The 19,198-nt window shown below is 46.9% G+C and overlaps 1 protein-coding gene across 1 annotated transcript in view; it reads left to right on the top strand.

Moving 5' to 3' along the window:
- PTCHD1 (patched domain containing 1) overlaps window positions 1–19,198 on the top strand; it is a 39,772-nt gene that overhangs the window by 7,372 nt on the left and 13,202 nt on the right. The window contains exon 2 of the mRNA XM_075521188.1: window positions 6,876–7,536. Coding sequence (XP_075377303.1) covers window positions 6,876–7,536 — 661 coding nt within the window. The remainder of the gene's footprint in view (window positions 1–6,875; window positions 7,537–19,198) is intronic.

Raw genomic sequence — 19,198 nt, 5'->3', positions numbered from 1 at the left:
CTTGCATGATTAGTATCTTAGCGTCTCTGCAGGAAACCTGATTGTAGGACTGGTAGAAAAAGACCCCGGCTACCGATAGCAATCCTTGCTGCACGCTCTCCAGCTGCAACTTCTAATGTATATCCTGAGCCCTTGGGATCTGTTGGCTTCCTCCATCGGCCGTGCGCACGCTCTCCATCCCTCGGCCAGGCTGGCTTGGTCAGGAGGCTGCTGCCCACCAGCCCCCTTTGAACCTCTGCCCGGGGCCCGTGGTCTCAGACCGACAGCAGGGCACAGCCCCGTTCGGGGGCTCCCTCGCCTTCCCTCTCTGCACCTTCTTCTGATGAAAATACACTCTTAATAGTTTAATTCTGCCCATGTCTGCAGAGCCCACAGTGTTTTTTCTTTTGTGAATTAAGCTGGGAGCTGTGCAAGTCTTTTCCCTCGTAACCCTTTTACATTTTGACTGAGGCTGTCTCTTGAAGTGAATAAAAAAGCACTCTGCAAAGATAGGAAATGCCAGAGATTACTGAGATCATAGAAAAAGTGGAGAAATTTATAGCTATCCATTAAAGGCTTTTTCTCCTCTTCGTTTTCCTTGGCACAAGTTACCTGTAAAAATTACTAAAAGAGTAAACCAGCTTCACATGAAAATGAAGCCTATATTTAAAATCATTGTCTTCATCCTGCTTTCTAGTTCTTCAGTCCTGAACCCAAAACAGTGATGAGATTTTAAGCAGTAATAAATAATGAGTTCATTCTTCACTTTATTTTTGAGCCTTCTCAGGCTTTCCTGCATAACCATGAGACATTTTTTTTTCTTAATGGAAGCTGAGATTTTTTAAAAAAAATCACAGTACTTCAGGCTCCAGGGCTCAGAGAAAAAATAGACTTGGTGAAAAGGACAGTAAAAAAATTTTAAGAGTTGGCAACACTGGCTGGAGTGAAGTTCGTTTTTAATTTGAACCATCAGATGTAGACTGAAAGAATAAATAGAGTCGAATAATAGCAACAACAACAAAAAAAGTGATACGGCATTGCAAGGATCTTACTCCTGTGAGTAAAACATGTCTCTCTGTGTGCCAGATCATTTGCAATACAGGAGGACATCCGTATATCTAGCTAGTTTTGTCTAGTTGGCCGTTCATCGACTGTACGTCAAGTGACAAAGCATAGTCAAGTCCTTACAATGAGCGATGTCCCCTATAAAACACCGCACGTCACCACTCAGCAGCAAAAGCAAACACGTTTGTGGTATATATGATAAGCAGGAGGTAGCTGTACACATCTTTAATATTAAAAATGGTGGCTGTGACTCTGATCCAGCTCCCACGGGGTCAGGATGTCTTTCCGTGAGCTGGGAATAGAAGCTTGGCAAGACCGAAGTGTCCCGTTGCATGTTGCTGTCGCTCCCACCATGGAGTTTCCCTGGGAGCAAAGCTGTGCCGCCAGCGAGGCGAGACCCGTGTGGGTCACCAGTGGCCGTCGCTGGGTCCTCGTGCCTCGTCCCCTTTGCCCATAGCTTTGATTGGGGTAGCAGATTATGTAACGCGGGCTTAAAGGATTTCTGGGATTGGACCATTTTGCAAATGAATCAGCAGTTTCTAACCCCTCCCTGCTGGGATGGGATCTGTTTCCTTCACAGGGAGGCTGCAGATTTTTTTGTTACCTGATTAAATTGACAAAATCCTGGTAATACCTGCTCACTTTTGAATTAAAGAAAGGACTTCTCAACAAAGCAAAGGGGCTAGAGGTTTTCCTCACCCCTTCTTGTAGCTCCCTGCATCTTTTGCATGGACTTAAGAATAAAATCAAGCTTTCGTTCTGTCCTGAATATACATCGCTAAGTACAACCCCTTTGCCTTCAGGTTCAGCTTTGCTGCCACTGCTGAAAGTTGTGCCAAGCTCTGTACGGGGAAGAGCCGTCCTGCAGAGCCTGGTGCGGGGCTTGGCCATCCCAGGACAGCCAAACCGAGCCTACTGGGGGGCTCTGGTTCCCGGCGCCTGCCTTCCTGTGCTGATGGCAGAGGTAGGAGGGCCAGCAGCCAAAAACAGCTTGAAATCTTTGCAGCCGCGGCTCTCTGAGGCCCTGGAGTAAATGGTTTAGCCCAGGATAAGTGAAGGGATTTTATGTTTTGTCTCCTGGCATCCTGTCCTGGGCCCACGGGCAAAACCAGCCGATGGGGCAGTGCGATTTTGCCACCTCTCGTCTGTCAGCTGTGCCACAGGCTGAAACGTGGCTTGGTGTGGAGGCCTGAGATCAGTACAGCCCTCAACTGGACATATTTGCAGAAAGGGATTTGTCTCCCAGTTGAAGCCATCTTTCCTCTCTGTCTAAAATAAATAACCAAGTGAGCATGGGACTTGGAGTAAAAAAAAGACCAAGAGCAAGATGTTACCAAATGCGAATGGCTAAAGGCTGCAGGAAGGGAAAACTCTGTTCTAGAAATCTCTGCCATGGTACGGGACACATATAAACACCATTTTCGGAAGGGAGAGGGGAATTGCAAGTGATGGTCACTGTTTAAACACTGATGAAAGTGGGAGGTGGAAGTTATTATTTCGTGCCTGAGCGCTTTCAGGGACAGTGTGCCACCGTGCAAGGGAGCCTAGGCGATGCTGTGCAGTTCTCATGCTGCAGTGCTCTGGCATCTCAGCAGTAGACTGCTTTTTGCTTCCTTGCACTGTTAGCTAGCTGAAAAAGCTGTGAGCGATGAGCAAGCAGTGCATGTCTCCCCCTTCAAGAAAGCCCATTCATTCAGCTTTTGTTATTCCTTTAAATCTCCCTTTCTCCTAATAGGATCAGTAAGGATAAGAAAACAGCTGGATAAATGAGAATCTGGTGGTCAGTCATTTGTCCCAGTACTAGGTGCCAGGTTTATTCAGAATATGGTTGCTTGCTATTAAAATCTGCTGCACTGAGGAGTACAATATACATTATGCATTAGCATATTGCTAACGTTGTCCCCATCACACAACAGACTTTACCATCTCCTGTTAACAAACTGAAGTTTCCTGGGGGACCTCCTGGTGTACCATAGGCAAGTCAAGTTGCAGACCGTGTAATCCCTTGAGCTTGTAGGACGTGCCCTTGTAACCTTTTGGACCTTCTGTTTTCTGTGGAAGCCAGTCACCCGGGGCTACGGGTGTGGGCTTTGGATGCGAGTGGAAAAATCTGCGTGGCCGCAGTTGAATCCCCAGCATGGCAGCAGAGAGGAGAGTGCCATGGGACTGCAGCTCTCGGCAGGGAAGAGGCGGCAGCCCCGCAGCACACGGGCTGCCACGGGCAGGCAAAGGGAGAGAGACAGCCTGCAGCCATGCTGCAGCACGCCCTTGCCCTGCACTGAGGCGACAGAGGGTTTTTTCTAGGATCCGGTCTGAAAAAGCAAAGTGCAGGTAAAGTGATGTGTTTGTCTTGAGGACGAAAGTCTGAGTCAGGCTTCCCGGAGCTGAATCCTTGGGCACGCTGGCGCAGTGCTCAGCATACGTTGTTGGGATGGAGGGAATGGCAGGTCGTCCTCTTTGGCTGTTTGCCTCCAATTCGAGACCAAACATTGTGGCCGCTGGCAAAGCTCGGAGTACGTCTCAGAGCTGCTCTAAACTGCACGAGCTTGCAGCCGGCTCGGGGGGCTGCTCGGCTGCCGGGATGTGCCGGGACGCAGAGCTGGCTGCCTGCTCCCCTCTCTCCCCGAAGCCCCATCGCTGGGAGGTGCGATGGGCAGGTCCCCTCCGCGCAGCGCCTGGTCCAGCCCAGCACGGCCTCGCAGAAAGCACCGGGCCAGTGCTGCAGAACGGGCTCCTGAGGCTGAAACGATCATTTCCAAGAAGAAATGAGTATTTTAGGTATGACATTTAGCTTCTAGCCTTTCACTAAACATGAAGTAGCAGCTGTGACAGATGAGGTTATTTTATAACCTAAATATTGAAAGAAAGTGCTTCAGATGTGGAAGGAAGCAAATGCAGCAGTGAGGCAGGGTAGGTAAATAGCAACACACATTGTTTCATAAAAGTTGCATGACAGTTTAGGTTCTTCTGCATTGTGTCACTCGATGGATCCGCTCCGAAGGAGTTGTATTGTGATTCTAATACAGGCAGGAAATTCCTTCTATTCCTCCCAGTTGTCCTCAGCTGCACTTCTTAATATGACATCTGATTTTACAACCGTTGTCAATGAAAACCATATAGTAGCTGCCATTGTAAAAAATTTAAAATCAGATACCTGTCTTTGATTAGGTAAATCAGGGCATTTTCCCCAAACTGTAATGACATACATTTGAATTCGTACCCCAAAACAGCTCCAGAAACAAACTGGAAAGACACGAAGAATTCCCCATACAGACTCATTTCTTTGGTGTGTGCCTGCAAATCTTTTAATTTGTTTCATTTTAGAAGAAAGTTGTGCAAAAGCCCCTAACCTGTGGCACAGACAGTTACTTGTTCTCGCACCACAATGGAGAATTTTGCTTCTCATCATGGCCAGGTATTGTGTTCTCACAGTACTGTGAAAAGATCTGTTAGTTCAGTTCATTTCTCAAACCTATCTTTCTAATGTCAATATTGAACTGTTGTTCTGTCGAAAATAAAAACTACTCAAATGTGGAAAATACACCCCCAAGCTGATAGAGAATCAAGTTGAGAATATAGGAATTTTTTAATCTTTCCCTGTATGATGTCATATCATCCTGAGGAACAGAGGCAGCGTAACTAAGTTTATACCCACCACAGATTATGCAATGTAATCACAAAACAATCAGATTCATAGTATCGTATAAATGGAGGGTTTTTTTGCAAATAGGTCTGAAATACCACATAAAAGTAATTATGATTATTTAACTTCAACAGATGCAGGATTTTAGCCATGATTATTAGACATTTTGTCCATTGCCACCAGATGAGTATATAAGCTCTACTGCTCTCATGTACTGTATCTTCTATTTTTTTAATCAGTGTTTGTCTTCAGAAGGAACTAATTCCATTAAATATCACCTAATCCCAGCCTCTTTACTGGGCATAAGAGCCTCCTGCCCTCTTTGGACTGCAGTGGAAAACAGCATAAGCAAGTAGAAAAAAAGGGAATCATCTCCCCATAGCCAGTTTTCATTGTCTTGCTGAAAATCTGAAGGCAGAAAATAACTATTCCCCCTTTAAGGAAAAGAAATTATGCTCATTCTTAATTTGGCTCTTCAGCTCCCTGGACGAGCTGCGGTCTCCCCGCTTGGCAGGTGAAGGAGGGCTTCTCCTTCTTTTTTATCAGCCCTGGCTGTGTCGCCACACCTTTGCGATGCTCCTACGACCGTTTCCCTCGGCGTAAAAGGGACCGAAGGATAAATCCTTGCAGTTCCTCAGAGCGGATCCGGTGATTTGCTCCCCCCACGGCAGCAGACGTGGCCGCCCAGGCGACCGGGCTGTGCAGGCTGCCGCGTCCACGGCGTCGCTGGGACCGGGCAGCACGAGGGGTCCGTGCCCCTCTGCGTCGTCCCTGCCGAGACCTCGAGAGAATCCCGTATCTCACCGAGCCGTGCACAAAGCACGTACGCAGCGGCATGCAGGGCCCCCCAGCATTTGGGGTGCCGGGAACCCCCCGTGCCGGCTGGAAAAGAGCAGAGGGAGCCCCTTCCTGAACTTCGTGGCTACCCACGATGAAGGACATGACAGCCGCAGGGAAAGCCTGCTCAGACTTCTGGCGGTGGGTAGCACCACGAGGGCCTCAGCAGCATCCTTACGGAAGGTCTCGGTACTCTCTGCGCAACTGGAGCGGCACAGAAGGAGTTAATTGGTGATGGTGGTGGGTGAGGCGTCCACATTTTGCAAGGAAAACGTGCAAAAAACCAGCTTGCACATTGCTAAGGCTCCCAACATTAGCAAGCTCAATATTCTTGAAAAAGATTGTCATCTCGGCCTGTTGGGGCTACTCCCTTACCGTCTTTTAGATTTATTCCTTCTTCTGTGTTAAATCGGATTCAGAAAAGGTTGCGAGAGTTTTCTGTGTTTTTTCAAGGAAGGAGGGTAATTTTTCTGCCTTTCTGATGCTCAAAAATAACTGAATGCACTTTGGGTCAGAGTTCAGGCACGGCAAATTTCAGAAGGACGCAAAACAACTTACGAAGGAGGCTGCACTAGGAGCTGCTAGGCCAAACAATGGGCGGTAATAACCGGCAGCCCCGAAAATGAGGGCCCCCCCTGATTAACACAGCCTCCTGGAGAGAGGAGGAGGAGGAAACCAGTGTCGTTCTCTGCCATTACTTCCCGCTCTCAGACTTGCTGAGGATTTGATGGGGGAAAGAGGGAGGGGAAAAGAGGGCAAATTAATTAATGCCAGCTGTCTTATTCCTGCTAGGCCAACAATCTCTACACGTAGGGCATGCAGCTGTGGCCTGTCCTTTACGCCAAGCGAGCGCTCGTCCCCTGCTGCCGCCGGCTGCCGGGCTGCCGGCACATCCCGCGCGGGGCACCCCCGGTCACCTCTCCTGACTTCTGTCCCTGAAGCGTGTCTGTCGGGAGAGTAATTTGGCAATGCCGAGCACGACAGTGTCCCCGGAGACGGTCGGGCTGTAGCTCTCCCTGTTACGTTTGCCCGGATGACTTGGAAGTGGAGGTCCGGGCCTTTGGAATTTGCTTATTTAGAGAGGCCAAACGGCAGATGCACGTGGCACAGATGCAAGTCGCAACACACGCGAGTTGCCAGCAAAGGACGCGGGGGAATAATACTGCTATTTTAATGCATGTTTCCTTTTTTTGCAACGAGTGTGCTATTAATACTGCAGTCACCAGAACTTTTGTTACTGTTGCTTAGATCAAATAGGAAAGGGACGGAGGTGAGGAGCCGCTGTTGTTCTGGCTGCTACTGTGCGAGATGAACTGATGAATAACGTGTGTGATTTCTCTTTCCCTTGTAGTTGCACTCTGCTGTGACCAGGATCCAAGTTCAAAGACCTGGTTTCAATTACACGTTTGCCCATATATGTATCCTGAACAATGACAAGACATGCATAGTGGACGACATAGTGCATGTACTGGAGGAATTAAAGGCTGCTCGTTCTTCTAATCGAACTAATTTTGCAATCACTTATCCGATTACTCACTTAAAGGATGGCAGGGAAGTGTATAACGGGCATCAGCTTGGTGGGGTTACTGTGCACAGCAAAGACCGGGTGAAGTCTGCAGAAGCCATTCAGCTCACCTACTACTTGCAGGCAATCAACTCCTTGAATGACATGGTAGCAGAGAAGTGGGAATCCATTTTTTGTGACACTGTTGAACTTTTCCAGAAATCCAACAGGAAAGTCAAAATGTATCCTTTCACTTCTTCTTCGCTAAAGGAGGATTTCCAGAAGACGAGCAGGGTGTCAGAACGCTACCTGATCACAAGCTTGGTCCTTGTGGTCACCTTGGCCATTCTCTGCTGCTCCATGCAGGATTGTGTCCGCAGCAAACCCTGGCTTGGCCTGCTGGGATTGCTGACCGTGACCCTTGCCACCCTGACTGCAGCTGGGATCATCAATCTCACTGGTGGGAAATACAATTCCACCTTCCTGGGAATCCCCTTCGTCATGTTAGGTAACTATCTCCTATCTCCTCTCTCTTTTGTGTGTTTGTGCCTCCCTGACGCATTTCCCAGCGAGCAGCGAAGCATCACTGCATGGCTCCCGGTGCCTCCTCCCTGCAACGCTGCCCCGTGCCAAATCCACTCGGCCTCTTTTCCTAAGCTGTTTGTACCGCGCCGGGACGTTAAAATCATGCCTGGGGCTCCGGTGTGGCGTAGCACCCTGCCGTAGGACACGGCGCCCGCGCGGTAGCGAGGAGCAAGGATGTGCAAATGTTGTGCCTTGTGCAGAGGGTTTGCCCAGCTGCTGCTTTGCTGTGGATGTTTGATTCTGGTTTTGGTGGCCGGCGTTGGAGGGAAACCTTTGCAGAGGTCCCCGTGCCGCAGTGACAGCGTCAGCTGTGCTGGCAAGTCAAAGGGGCTGCGCGCGTTGGGCGTTTAGAGAACGCTGGCTCCTTCAGAGAGCAGAGCGGTGCTGTCCTGGCTTGGCAGGCGCCTGTCCGAGGGATAAAGGCGGTGGTCGGTTCTGGGTTGCGTTTCTCCTGAAGCCCTTGTGTTGGCTGAGCGAGCGTAGAGAGGTTTCACAGCCCTGGGGTGGAGAGCTTTGCCTCCCCCGGTCAGGGACGGACCCGTCCGGGTAGCGTCAGCGCATCCTGCAGCGGAGGGCTACCGAGGGAAGCGGCATTGGCTTCTCCCGGGCTCTGGTGCCAGCAGAGGCGTCGTCATCTCCCCGGTTTTTGTACCTCCTTCACTGGCTGTGGGGTACAGGGTGGTTTCGTTTTGTTTCTTTTCCTCAAGGGTAGGAAGGAGGAGGAGAGAAGGGCGGTCAGCTTGCTCCCGACCCGAAATCAGTGCCCTCTCCCATTGGCACCAGGGCATTTGTGGGGACGCTGCGCATTGTATCCGAACAGGCAGGAGGGCTTCACGGGAGACAAAACGAGAGCTCTAGAGAGTTCACAGCCTCTTTGTTTGTGTTTGGTTCATAACCAGTGTGAAAAGCTTTGTGTACTGTAGGTGTTTAATATGTCCTCATTCACGCCATTATTCATTTGTGGAGAATAATACATGCATTGATTTGATCACAGCTTCCCCAGCTGAAAATCAGTGCTCAGTAGTACTTCAGGTTCCAAGTGTAAGAGTGTCTCCACTGACTTAGTCACATCATGTAGCGATACGACACGTTTCAGCACAGCTATTTTTATATCCAGCGCCAGGTTCCTATGCCATGCCCGTACTGTAGCTGTGGTATTGTTGCACTTTAATTAAAGACTATGCTTCAGTGCATCGCACTACCAGTTAGCGTACAGAATACATTCGGTGACAAAGAGAATTCAGCTACATTACATCAGCTCTCATTTTCAGATGACATTCATGAAAATTAAACAATTAAACTGTATCCTAATCTAGAGGACATGCAGCATGAGAAAGTCAGAGTCAAAAGGCGGCTAGCTTTCTGACCTGAGTCTTTGATTTCTTTTGTGGGTTTTTACACCCGTGGATGTATTGTAAAATTCAATTACTCAAACTAAGTAGTCTATATTACATATAATATTACATAGAAGGGGATTTCCAGATGTATTGCAAGAGCAACACAGAAAAGAAAGCAGAAAGAAACAACACAGAAAGAAAAGCAGTCTAAAGTCCAGCCATATGAAACGAAAGTACCTGGGGAAAGCGATTCAAAAATATGAAATATTCGCTCTGTTTAGGGATCAAAGCATCTGCTCACTGGGACAACCTTTCAGATCTTTAATTCACTAATAGTGACTATGCTGAGACTTGAAATCCTTGAAGACTTACAGATAACTATGAAAGGTTTCACACTTCTATTTTAATGCTCCTTTAACTGCCGAGCTGTATCGCCAACTCTGCCTTTCTTTTCCTTTTTTTTCCTCTGGTTTTTTTTTTGGTCTTGCTTAGTTGAAGTATTCCACTCTTAAAAGCAGTAAGTTTCAAATATGCAGCTCAGCTTTCACTGTGAACAAGTCCAGACAGAGCAGCCAAGTTCACATGAATCTTGCCTGCTTCCCCAGCTGCATAAAGTCTCCCAAGGGACAGGAATATCAACAGGTAAACAGAAGGCACTGAAGACATTCTGGAGTTTTTAATGAGAACTGTTTTAAACCAGCAGATAGCTAGAAAGGCAGGGTTTCCTTTTTTTTCCTGCAGTACAACAGAAAGATTCGGCATGTGTTTCAAAATTTATTTCATGCCTATATGTTGTTTTACTTGTAAAGGATGGTTTAGCTCAAGGTAACTGAAGGCTAGAGACACAAACCACCCTCCATTATAGCCCACTGAACTACTTCCAGTTAATTTCAGTGACCATCAGATTAGATCATAGATTAACTGACCTTTAGAAATCTAAAGGATTTTTGGCTAACAGTATAGCCCCGTAGCAATTACTCATAATCTCGTGGCTAAAAGCAAAAATTAGATAGAAAAAATGATTACACTGGACACATTTCAGGCAAGACCCCTTTACTAGTATAAATCATTAATGAAGTTTTCCCGGTTTATAGCCGCTGAGGATTTTTAACTTTTCATCAGCATCACAGAGCCGGGGGGGGGACGCTCTCCAGACGTCATCTGCCCTCTGCCATGGGACAAGACTGCGTCTTTCCTAACAGATACTTCTCGCCCTGCACTTTGTCTCTTCCTTGGGCCGCTTTCCCCTGTGTTTCACTGCACTACTGCTACAGCATTTGCATCATGTCTAACCTGAATTCCCCTTTTGTAACTCAGCTGTCCTCCTTATTTATCCACTGCATCTGGAAAACAATTTATTTTCTTTTTCTTTGCGTATTTGGGATCACTCTCACTTGCCCAGTCCTCTTCCTTTCATCCCAGGTTTCCTCAGACTATGCTTACCAGACTTCCAGCAATCTTCTTGCTTTTGGCCGCTCCACATCTTCTGTGGAGTGCGGTGCCTAAATCTGGGCTCAGGATTCAGGCTGAGGCTTTCAGCAGCAAGTAGGGTAGGAGGATGATTTCACACATCTTGCATATGGCAATCCTGTTCATCCATCCCCATATGACATTCATTTTTTTCTCAGCTGTATGAAGTGGTTGGCATTTGGTTGGTGGCACATGGTAATTCACAGATCTTTCATGTCACTTTCTACCCTGTTTGCACAATCAGTTATTCCAAACAACACGTAGAAGGTTACCCTTGTCCTTGCTGAATTATAGCTTGTTTATCTCACACCATTTCTCCTGTTCATTAAGTTCATCTTGATACCATCACTGCTGTTCCAAGATGCATTAACTGAAGTTGGACAGCAATGTTTTGCAATTATCTGCTTTTTCATATTTTCAAGAATTACTTTCTGAGTAGTTTAAATACTTTGTCCAGTCACAAGCCCGTTCTAATAATTCAGGCGATATGTCTGCAAAATACTTTGTTCAATGTGTTCTTTAATACTAGATTTCATTCATCCTGTTTTCTGTAACATCCCCTCAGCATCAGCCATTTCCAAGAACAAACAAGCTACAGTGAAGGGTACCAGCCTCTGTAGGTGTTGAATCCTTAGCTTTTGCATCAATATGACGATTTTAAGTTATTAAATTACCATGGCTTACCAAGTTGCACTCTTAAGCTCAGACTGTGTAAGTGTAGGCAGGAACATCTTTTGCCTACTCCACCTGTTAACTACGACATACTGGTTTAAACACTTCATGCTTTCGTTTTTAATCACCTTCATGGTAGTTTATTCTAATTTATTTTACTCTTTAATTAAGGCGGGTTACTGTAACCCAGCTCACGAAAGGTAACTCATTAAGTCAGAATAACCCAGTCATTGATGACTGTACATAGCCTGAGTACGTCACTACCGTGACCATTTTTATGTCGTGGCAGGTTTCTTTTTAGCCTCACTGGTTGCTAACTGAATGGCAAAAACCGAAGCCGGGAGAGGTGTTGCCAGAGGCCTCCTTCCCCAAGAGGTACCGAAAGAGCAGGGGTCCCCTTTGGTCACCGGAGGCCCAGCTTGAGAGCAAGGCAGGAGGCAGTGCCTGGGGCTGGCCCCGGACCCCACGGAGGGGCTGCGCTGGGGGCGAGCTGGCGGAGGAGGGCAGGCTGGCTGCAGCCGCTCCCTTCTCTAGGGATACCTTGTCAAGCCAAACTGGGAACTTTCCTTCTTCAGCTCTGGATTTATACAGGTACTTCAGACGTGAAAGCGAAGACTGAAACCTGTGAAACTTGGCAGGCTCCCACCATTCGTCTGGGCATATTTTGAATTAGCATATGCCTCCGTGGTTTTTAAAAACTATCAATCACCCACATTTATCAGTGTGTAAACGAGTAATTTAAGGACGAGATTACTCACATGCCTAGTTCATGTAGGATACTTTGCTGAACTAAGGCTATTCATTTTTGACTCTAAGAACCAAAAAATTAAATTCTTCAATTTGGTTGAATTTAAAAATAGTTGATTTATAGTGTCAGCTGAAAAGCAGAATTCTTATTTCCTATTGCCTGCTCCATTAAAAACTACAGATGTTTAGTCTGGCACAGATGCTAATGTATTCATCATAAGTTTCCCTTACACATTACATGCTGTTTAATAACTGCCAATCCTTTAAAAATACCAGTTTCCTCAAAAAAACCACAGTGGTACCAAACAAACCATTGGACAACAAGCAGCACTGGCTGAACAAGTTTTTGGCGTGACTTTTTTTACTTCCCAGAGGTGGAGCGCAGCATTTAACTTGGGGACTCAAAAGAAAATTGCAGTATTGCCCTTTGCACTGAAGAGAAAACTAGCAATCTGTTTCCTATTCCTCTAGAAACTCCTACAGCTTATTCAGGGAGAGGCGGCTCTCTTCAGTTGCCAAGTTCGTGAAAAGCATCGGCTCTGTGAAATCGCAGTGGAATGCCAGGCGCTGCCAGATACGGGCAGGGACGCAGGGCTGGCTCCACGGGCTTATATTTAGCCTCCGATGCTGGCAGGGGAAAACCAGTTAGCAGTTACGAGAGCAGCTTGAGCTTGCAGCTTGCTGTAAAGGGAAACAATAGCCAGCCTCGTGTGGAACTCGGCAAAGCAGGGGCGAATGCAGATACCTCTTCTTACCTCCTCCCTCCATCCTCCCATCGTGTCCCGCCCTGTCGGTACACCCTTTCTGGGAAGAGGGAAGGGGAAAACGGTCAACAGAGCAGGTCCAGGGAGGGACGGCTGGGAAGCAGCAGGTGGAAGTGTTGGGCAGAACCCAGGCAGGGTCCTCGTGAGGTTCAGTCACGGGTGGGGGAAAGTCAGGGGGAGAAGGAGACGGCACAGGGCTGCGGCTGGCAGGAGGGGGCACAGGAGCAGGAGAGGTGCAGAACGCTTTGGGAGGTACCCGGGGGTACCAGGGCTCGTAGGAGCACCTCACAGATGCAGAAAACGGCCGATCGCTTCCCAGAAACACAAATTTGTTGGACCCACACCTTCCATGTGGCTTGCCTAGGGGAGAGCTGTGCTGGTGGAGGAGTGAGCTGAGCTATCTGTACCAGGGCTTTATGGATGCAAAAGGTTGGAGCAGCAAAGATGGGATCTGAGGTCAGAGACGGGAAAGAAGGTCGGAAGGAAAGGAAGGCTCGTTAGGAAACAGAAGAAGAGGGGAGGTCAGCGTGTTCGATGATGGGAGTGAAAAGCACAGGAGGGCAAGTGAGAGGATTGCTGAAGGTTAGGGAACATGAAGGCAACAGGTAGCTAAACCAAGCAGGGCAGCTAACAACCATCACGAAAACCCCGAGAGGACGAGGATGCTCGGGCCAGCACGTGCCAGCACGCGTGGCTCGCTGGAGCCGCGCCTCGGTGCCAATAAGACGCCCGGCCCGGCTCCTTCTTCAGTTTTCTGGAAGAACATGCTGGTAGGGAATTGCAACATAGGCCAAACTTGTACGCCCTAAAAGCATTCATTATCCTCCCTATCAAGCACCCAAGTGTTTGCTACATTCAATAAAACTGAAGTGTCAACATTGGTTACATACAGAGAGTTTCAAAGAGAGAGAACCAGCCCCTGCGCAGCCTCCCCGGTGCCCTTCAGGCCACACACCAAGGTAACACACACACACAAAATGTTCGACTTTGTATAGTACTTTTCCACCGATTTTCCTGTTGTCAGTTAATAAAAACGTGAAGCCTACTGAGTCTCTCTTGTTTTTATTCCCCGAGCTAAGCTTTCTTGCTCTCCCTGCCCCTCTGCCATCTCTTCATGCTGGGAAGAAGCGTGTCCTCCCTCAGCTGGCTGCCTCCGCTTGCTGCCCCCTGCCCCTTTCTCCCGTCTCATCCATCTCATTTGCCATCTCCGGCAGCCTCCTCCAGCAGGTCTCGCCCATCTCCCTGCTCCAGGCCACGGCATCTCCTTCCTGATGCCTGCACGGTTCTCGGCATCTTTTGGTCTCCCTAAGCTTCCTTCATCTTTTCTCCTGTTTTCCCCATTCCTGCCAGTGTGTCCCCTCTGCCATTTTGTTGTTTTGTTTGGTTATTTTAATTTCTCTTCTCTCCCATCCTCCCCTCTCCTCAGCCACAGCTGGGCCCATTGCTCCTACCCTTCTCCCTGTATTCTTCAATAACTTCCTTGGTTCCCAAACAGGTCCCCACCATACCCTGCAGTTGTATCTCAGCTGCTTGAGATTTCCCAGTGATTTCCACCATTCATCCTTTGCTTTTTTCACACTGCCAAAGGACTCCAAGAGTGCCCTGGAAGTACATTTGTTCTTTTATCACTCCATCTGCTCAGCTTTCCCAGTTCAACCCTGCGCAGCTCAGTTACAGTCCTAAAACATTTTATGTTTTGTTCCTTTCATTCCTCTTCTAAGAAATAAATAAAATTATCTGGTTTTATGTACCCTGAGCAGAATCCCAGGCATGTCACTTTCCTCGTCATTCCTTTTGCCTCTCCTTTTTCTCTCCTCAGTCCCTCAATCTCTTCCTGAGCTCTCTAAGCAGCCATGCACCTTCTGCCGTCCCTCAAGCATCACCTGGCATTTCTGTTCCTCATGGGGAAGAGCGGAAGTAGGCTCCCAGGCCACCCCTCCTCACTCAATGCACCAGGGAGTCCTCTCACCAAAGTCAGTGTTTTCCACCCAAAGGCGAGGTGATTAACCCCCTCCTCCACCTCCTGGTCTCCCTCTCTCCAGTTCTCCTGAAGGATGATGCCCCAAGCCCCTTGAAGAACCCAAACACCAAGAAGCCACTAATGCATGGGAAGGAAATAGGCTTAAAATACAAATGGTGGCAGAGACACTTGTACCAGCCCTTAGACACTTATACCAGCCCTTTCCCATGCAGTGCAAAAGCGGCAAGTAGCACTTGCAGCTGGCCACGTGTGATGGCGACACAGCCAACATGTGTCCATGTTCCCCCCTCACCACCACAAACCCCACTGAAATCCTTGCACGCATACGTGCTTCTTGGCTTCAGAAGGGTGTTGATGACTCAGTAAATATAATGCTTTTTGGAAAAGAGGAGCTGTATCTGTAGGAAGTCAGTCCAGAGAACAGTTCACTATTGAAACCAAGTGCTGTACAATCATGGAGTAAGATCAGGCATTTCCTCTTGACTGGTGGTGCTCCAATATACACTTGTTTCATATGAAAAGTGTGTTACAGGTGATGCAGTACATTTAATGAGCATTCATTTATGCAAAGAGTAGCAGAAAGATGTTATACTTTTACTGTCTGCATTCTTTTAACTGCAGAGAAGTCAGTGCGTGCGATGGTTTAACGGAGGGCTTTGTTAGAGAGGTTCCAAACAGTCAAAGGTACTGAGAGTTTGGCTCTGACATCTTGATTTTCTTCAAGCAGTGACGTCCCTCAAGAGAAGCTTCCTCATATATGAAAATATATTGGAAGTTCAGAGGTTAGAGAAAAGAAACCTTTTGCTATCTCTATATATACATGTAGGAAATATATATATATATATATATACATTTGTGGTATACTTTGCATACTAGACTCGGATGGTCAATGAAGACCTGGGGAAGGTCAGCAGGCACTGACGTGACTTTTCACTTTAGGTCTTTCTGTGAGAGAGATGGTGCGTGGTTTGGGCTTCTAATCAATGACATCCCCCAAACAGGCAATAGCCGAGAGGCACGTGTGGCGGGGGGGGGGGGGGGGCTACCATTTTCAGGTCGTGAGACCTCAGCATTCTGGCAGAGGACACCGGCAGAGATGGATTAAGTTAAATTGGAATAAGTTAAGTCTAGGTGCTTGGTGGAAAGCCCAAGCTGAGTTCCAAACTTGTAATTATTTTTCTTTTTTTCTTTAGTCAGTAAAAATAATAGGTTGTATGTGCTTTAACTGAAGTTTTGCAACTTTTTGAACGTTGTGTTTCACATATGGCTGATCTATATGAGTAAGAGTAATGACAAACATTGCTTAAAGAGGAGAATTTAAGGTTGTGCCTGAGATGTTTTGGGTGCAGCTTTCGCACCAGAAAAGGGTAACTTGAAGTCTGGTAAACCAATCCATATTCCACGGGTCCATATTCCACCAGGACAACACTCCTAGAAGCAAATGATATTTTGGCTTGTGGGCTTAGAAATTTAAAACAGATTTAAAACGTGATTTTGCCCCAGATATACTCACTGTGTCTTACTCTCTGTCTTCAGGAGCTGTCATGTACTGTATATCACTCGGCTGTTCCGTAACGTGGTAAACACTAACCTTTCACAGGTGATTGCAAGTAGCTTTCATTTACCTTTAAGTAGTTTTTTTACACAGCGTGCATAAAATCTGTCAAAAACTCACTTTGTGGGGAAAATCAGTTTGCAATTTTGTCTGCTGATATGAATCTAAGCATGTCATATGCGAGACGAGCCCAGTGGTACTTAACATATTAGCTCTACATCTAACCACCTCCTTGGCTAGTGAGGCTTGAGGCACATGCATCATGGGGGAAATTCATCTTGCCGGCCACATCTGTCATTCCTTTACTATCCTGGCACCGGACTCTCCCGTCCTGTGCGGCTCCCGCGGTGCAGGGGGTGGTCCTGGCTCCCCCGCGCACCCCGGGGTCCGTACCCCGTGCCAGCAGCGGTGGCGGGCAGCCGCAGCCCTGTGCCCTCCTCCTCTTGTCGTCCTCCGTGCCGCAAAACTAAGCCCTTCTCCCCGTCTCTTCAAATAACAGCTTAGGCAGGGCGCTGTGCTTCCTGGGGGATTTTCTCACGTTTCCAAGTTAAAGACGGCAAAGTTAAAGAGGTGTTACTGGGAGGAACGGCGGACTCCCGGGCAGGGAGACCCTTTGAAGGCCAGCGGGAGTTCGATGCTCCCCTGCTGTTTGCCCCAGAACCGCAGGCTTGCACGTGCGGCACAGGTGTGGCTCCAACGCTTTCGGTTCGGATCTGCACAAGGTCTGGGTAGTCGGTAGATGAGCACGCTCTGCAGACATAAATATTCCAGCAGGTAAAACCAGATTTCGCTAACGCTCAGCTCCTTCTGTTGCACTGTACAAAGTATGACTTTTAACTTTTGCCAGGTCTTTCATGAAAACAGAGGAAAGCCAGTCACACGTTTAAACAGAGTTGACAGCCTGCTATTTAAATGCCAAAACAAGCCTTTACCGATTCTTAAGTGGAATTAAATATTCACTTTATATATAAAAGTAGAGTTTGAACTATAACTTGCTTTGCTTATCTGTCTTTCTCAAAATAAAAGCCGCTCAAGTTTTCTCTCAAATGTATTTCTGTTTTTAAAATGTGCTTATCTGACATTCTTGCTATCACTATAACAACAAAATCTCAACTATTACATTGGTTCAATACTAAAAAAGGGTGATCCAAGCAAAAAACCCAGCATTTTACCAAAGCCTAAATCAGTAATTTTTACTCTATTGAAACCAATGGGACTATTCAAGATTAACCACATGCGTGCTGAATTACCCATACAATCATTATAATAAGAGGCTATTAATTTGAATTGAATTTGATACGGTTTAAAAAAATAATTTGAAAATGCAATATTAAGTGAGAATTTTTTTTTTATAATGAATAGCTTTAAAATACACGTACTCCAAAAATAAAAAGTGGCGAACCATGTTACTGTCATTGCTGATTAGGGATTGTGGTGAAGACTAGGACTAGGAATACTGAGGAATTGTTTAATTCTACTTCTTCTCTTTGTTTCTTTTGCCCTTATATAGGTAGAAAAATGACAGGAATGTCTACATGTGTCTCGTGTATGTGTGTGTGTACAGAGCTAGGGATTTATATGTAGAATGATTTTCGTTTCAATAGTAATATGTAGATCACGCTCTTAAAATTAGCTTGTGATTTGTACCGTTTTCTAAAACATCGGCTCATCGTTGCTTGTTTGCCACCATAAAATATAGTATTGGGGAGTTTATAATTGGGATGCATCGTGCACCCCAAGCATCGCTGACTGCGTCCCCATCATTTAGGGTGAGACCAAGAGTGTGAGGGTGATTTCTTTTTTGTCAGTGCATTCTTTGTGCAGAGCTGTACTTCTTAGTATAACTCAGAAAGGGCTAGCTACGTCTGACCAAAACAGACTGTTTCACAGGAGAACAGAGAGTGAATCCTATGCCGCATTTCCAAAAGTTAAGTTTAGAAACTTAGAAAATGTAGGATATTATGGCAGACATTCATTGCCAGAAGACTGGGGTCAAAATTACTCCAGTGCAGCAGATCCATATGAGTTTTATGAGCAACTAGCCCCCTTTTAAGCTGTGCTTGGCAGGGCTACGCGAGCACTAAATGAGGCATAAACCTTGTGCTGGATTTCCAGGCGCACCCTGTTTTCCTGCCTGTGCATTAAGCAATTTGAGCGCAGGCTTAACGGCCCAGAGAGTCTTTCTGCAGGATCTACGACTAAAAATAACGTTGTGGTCTCATAGCACGAAGCGCTGAGCACCAGTTGAAGATTTCTTCTCTGCATGCACCAACCAATACAGTGCGTTGTACGGGGACACTTTCTCTTCAGCGGTGCGCTTCTGTGGGCACAGCCACCCACAGCTGTGAAACGCAGCAGATACTGGGAGCATATTATGAAACATTTTGGTTTCTCTTATTTTGTTGCCAAGTAGATACAGCACAAAACACAACTCTCTCTCCGGAGACTGAGGCAGATTTTTATCTGGTGTGAATGCGCCGAGATGCTTGTGGTTTTGATCCCAGTAGTAAGTTGAGAAATACATGGGCATGCCTGGGGTTTTCTGACTGGGATGGCCGGTGCTGTTGTAAGCATGGCTGGAGAGATCAGCCTGACAACTGAGGGTGAAGGCTAATATTCAGATGTAAAGCAATCGCAGAGATTGATCTGCTGGTATCATGCCTAGATGCCTAACAGACTGACACATCTCATTTCAGTATGTTTCTCTTTTGGGAAGATCCCAAGTCGGATGTTAACATCTGCAGCCATAGTACACCTTAGTGATATATGTGTAGAATTTAGTAGTCTTTAAAACAATAATTGCAAATACTGAACCTACCTGACAGCATCGTCGTCATATTTTTGAGGTATGTTGTCATACCTGTAATTCAGTCACAGTACAGACATGTAAGGTCTGTGTGACAGGAGGTAAAAAAAGCGTTGCAATATGTACAGCCCATGCTTATACCAGTACATCCCATCCCGTATCGCTCTTCATGTGTTCTTCTTAATCCAGGTACCACGCCTGCACGTGGCGTTCAGGCTTACTTGCCCTTTGAACCTGTGCTTGGAGGTAGGAA

Source organism: Mycteria americana, chromosome 1, assembly GCF_035582795.1.
Source record: "Mycteria americana isolate JAX WOST 10 ecotype Jacksonville Zoo and Gardens chromosome 1, USCA_MyAme_1.0, whole genome shotgun sequence".
NCBI lineage: Eukaryota > Metazoa > Chordata > Aves > Ciconiiformes > Ciconiidae > Mycteria > Mycteria americana.
The sequence above is the reverse complement of the archived record's forward strand: the minus strand, read 5'-3'. Positions and strand labels throughout refer to the sequence as shown.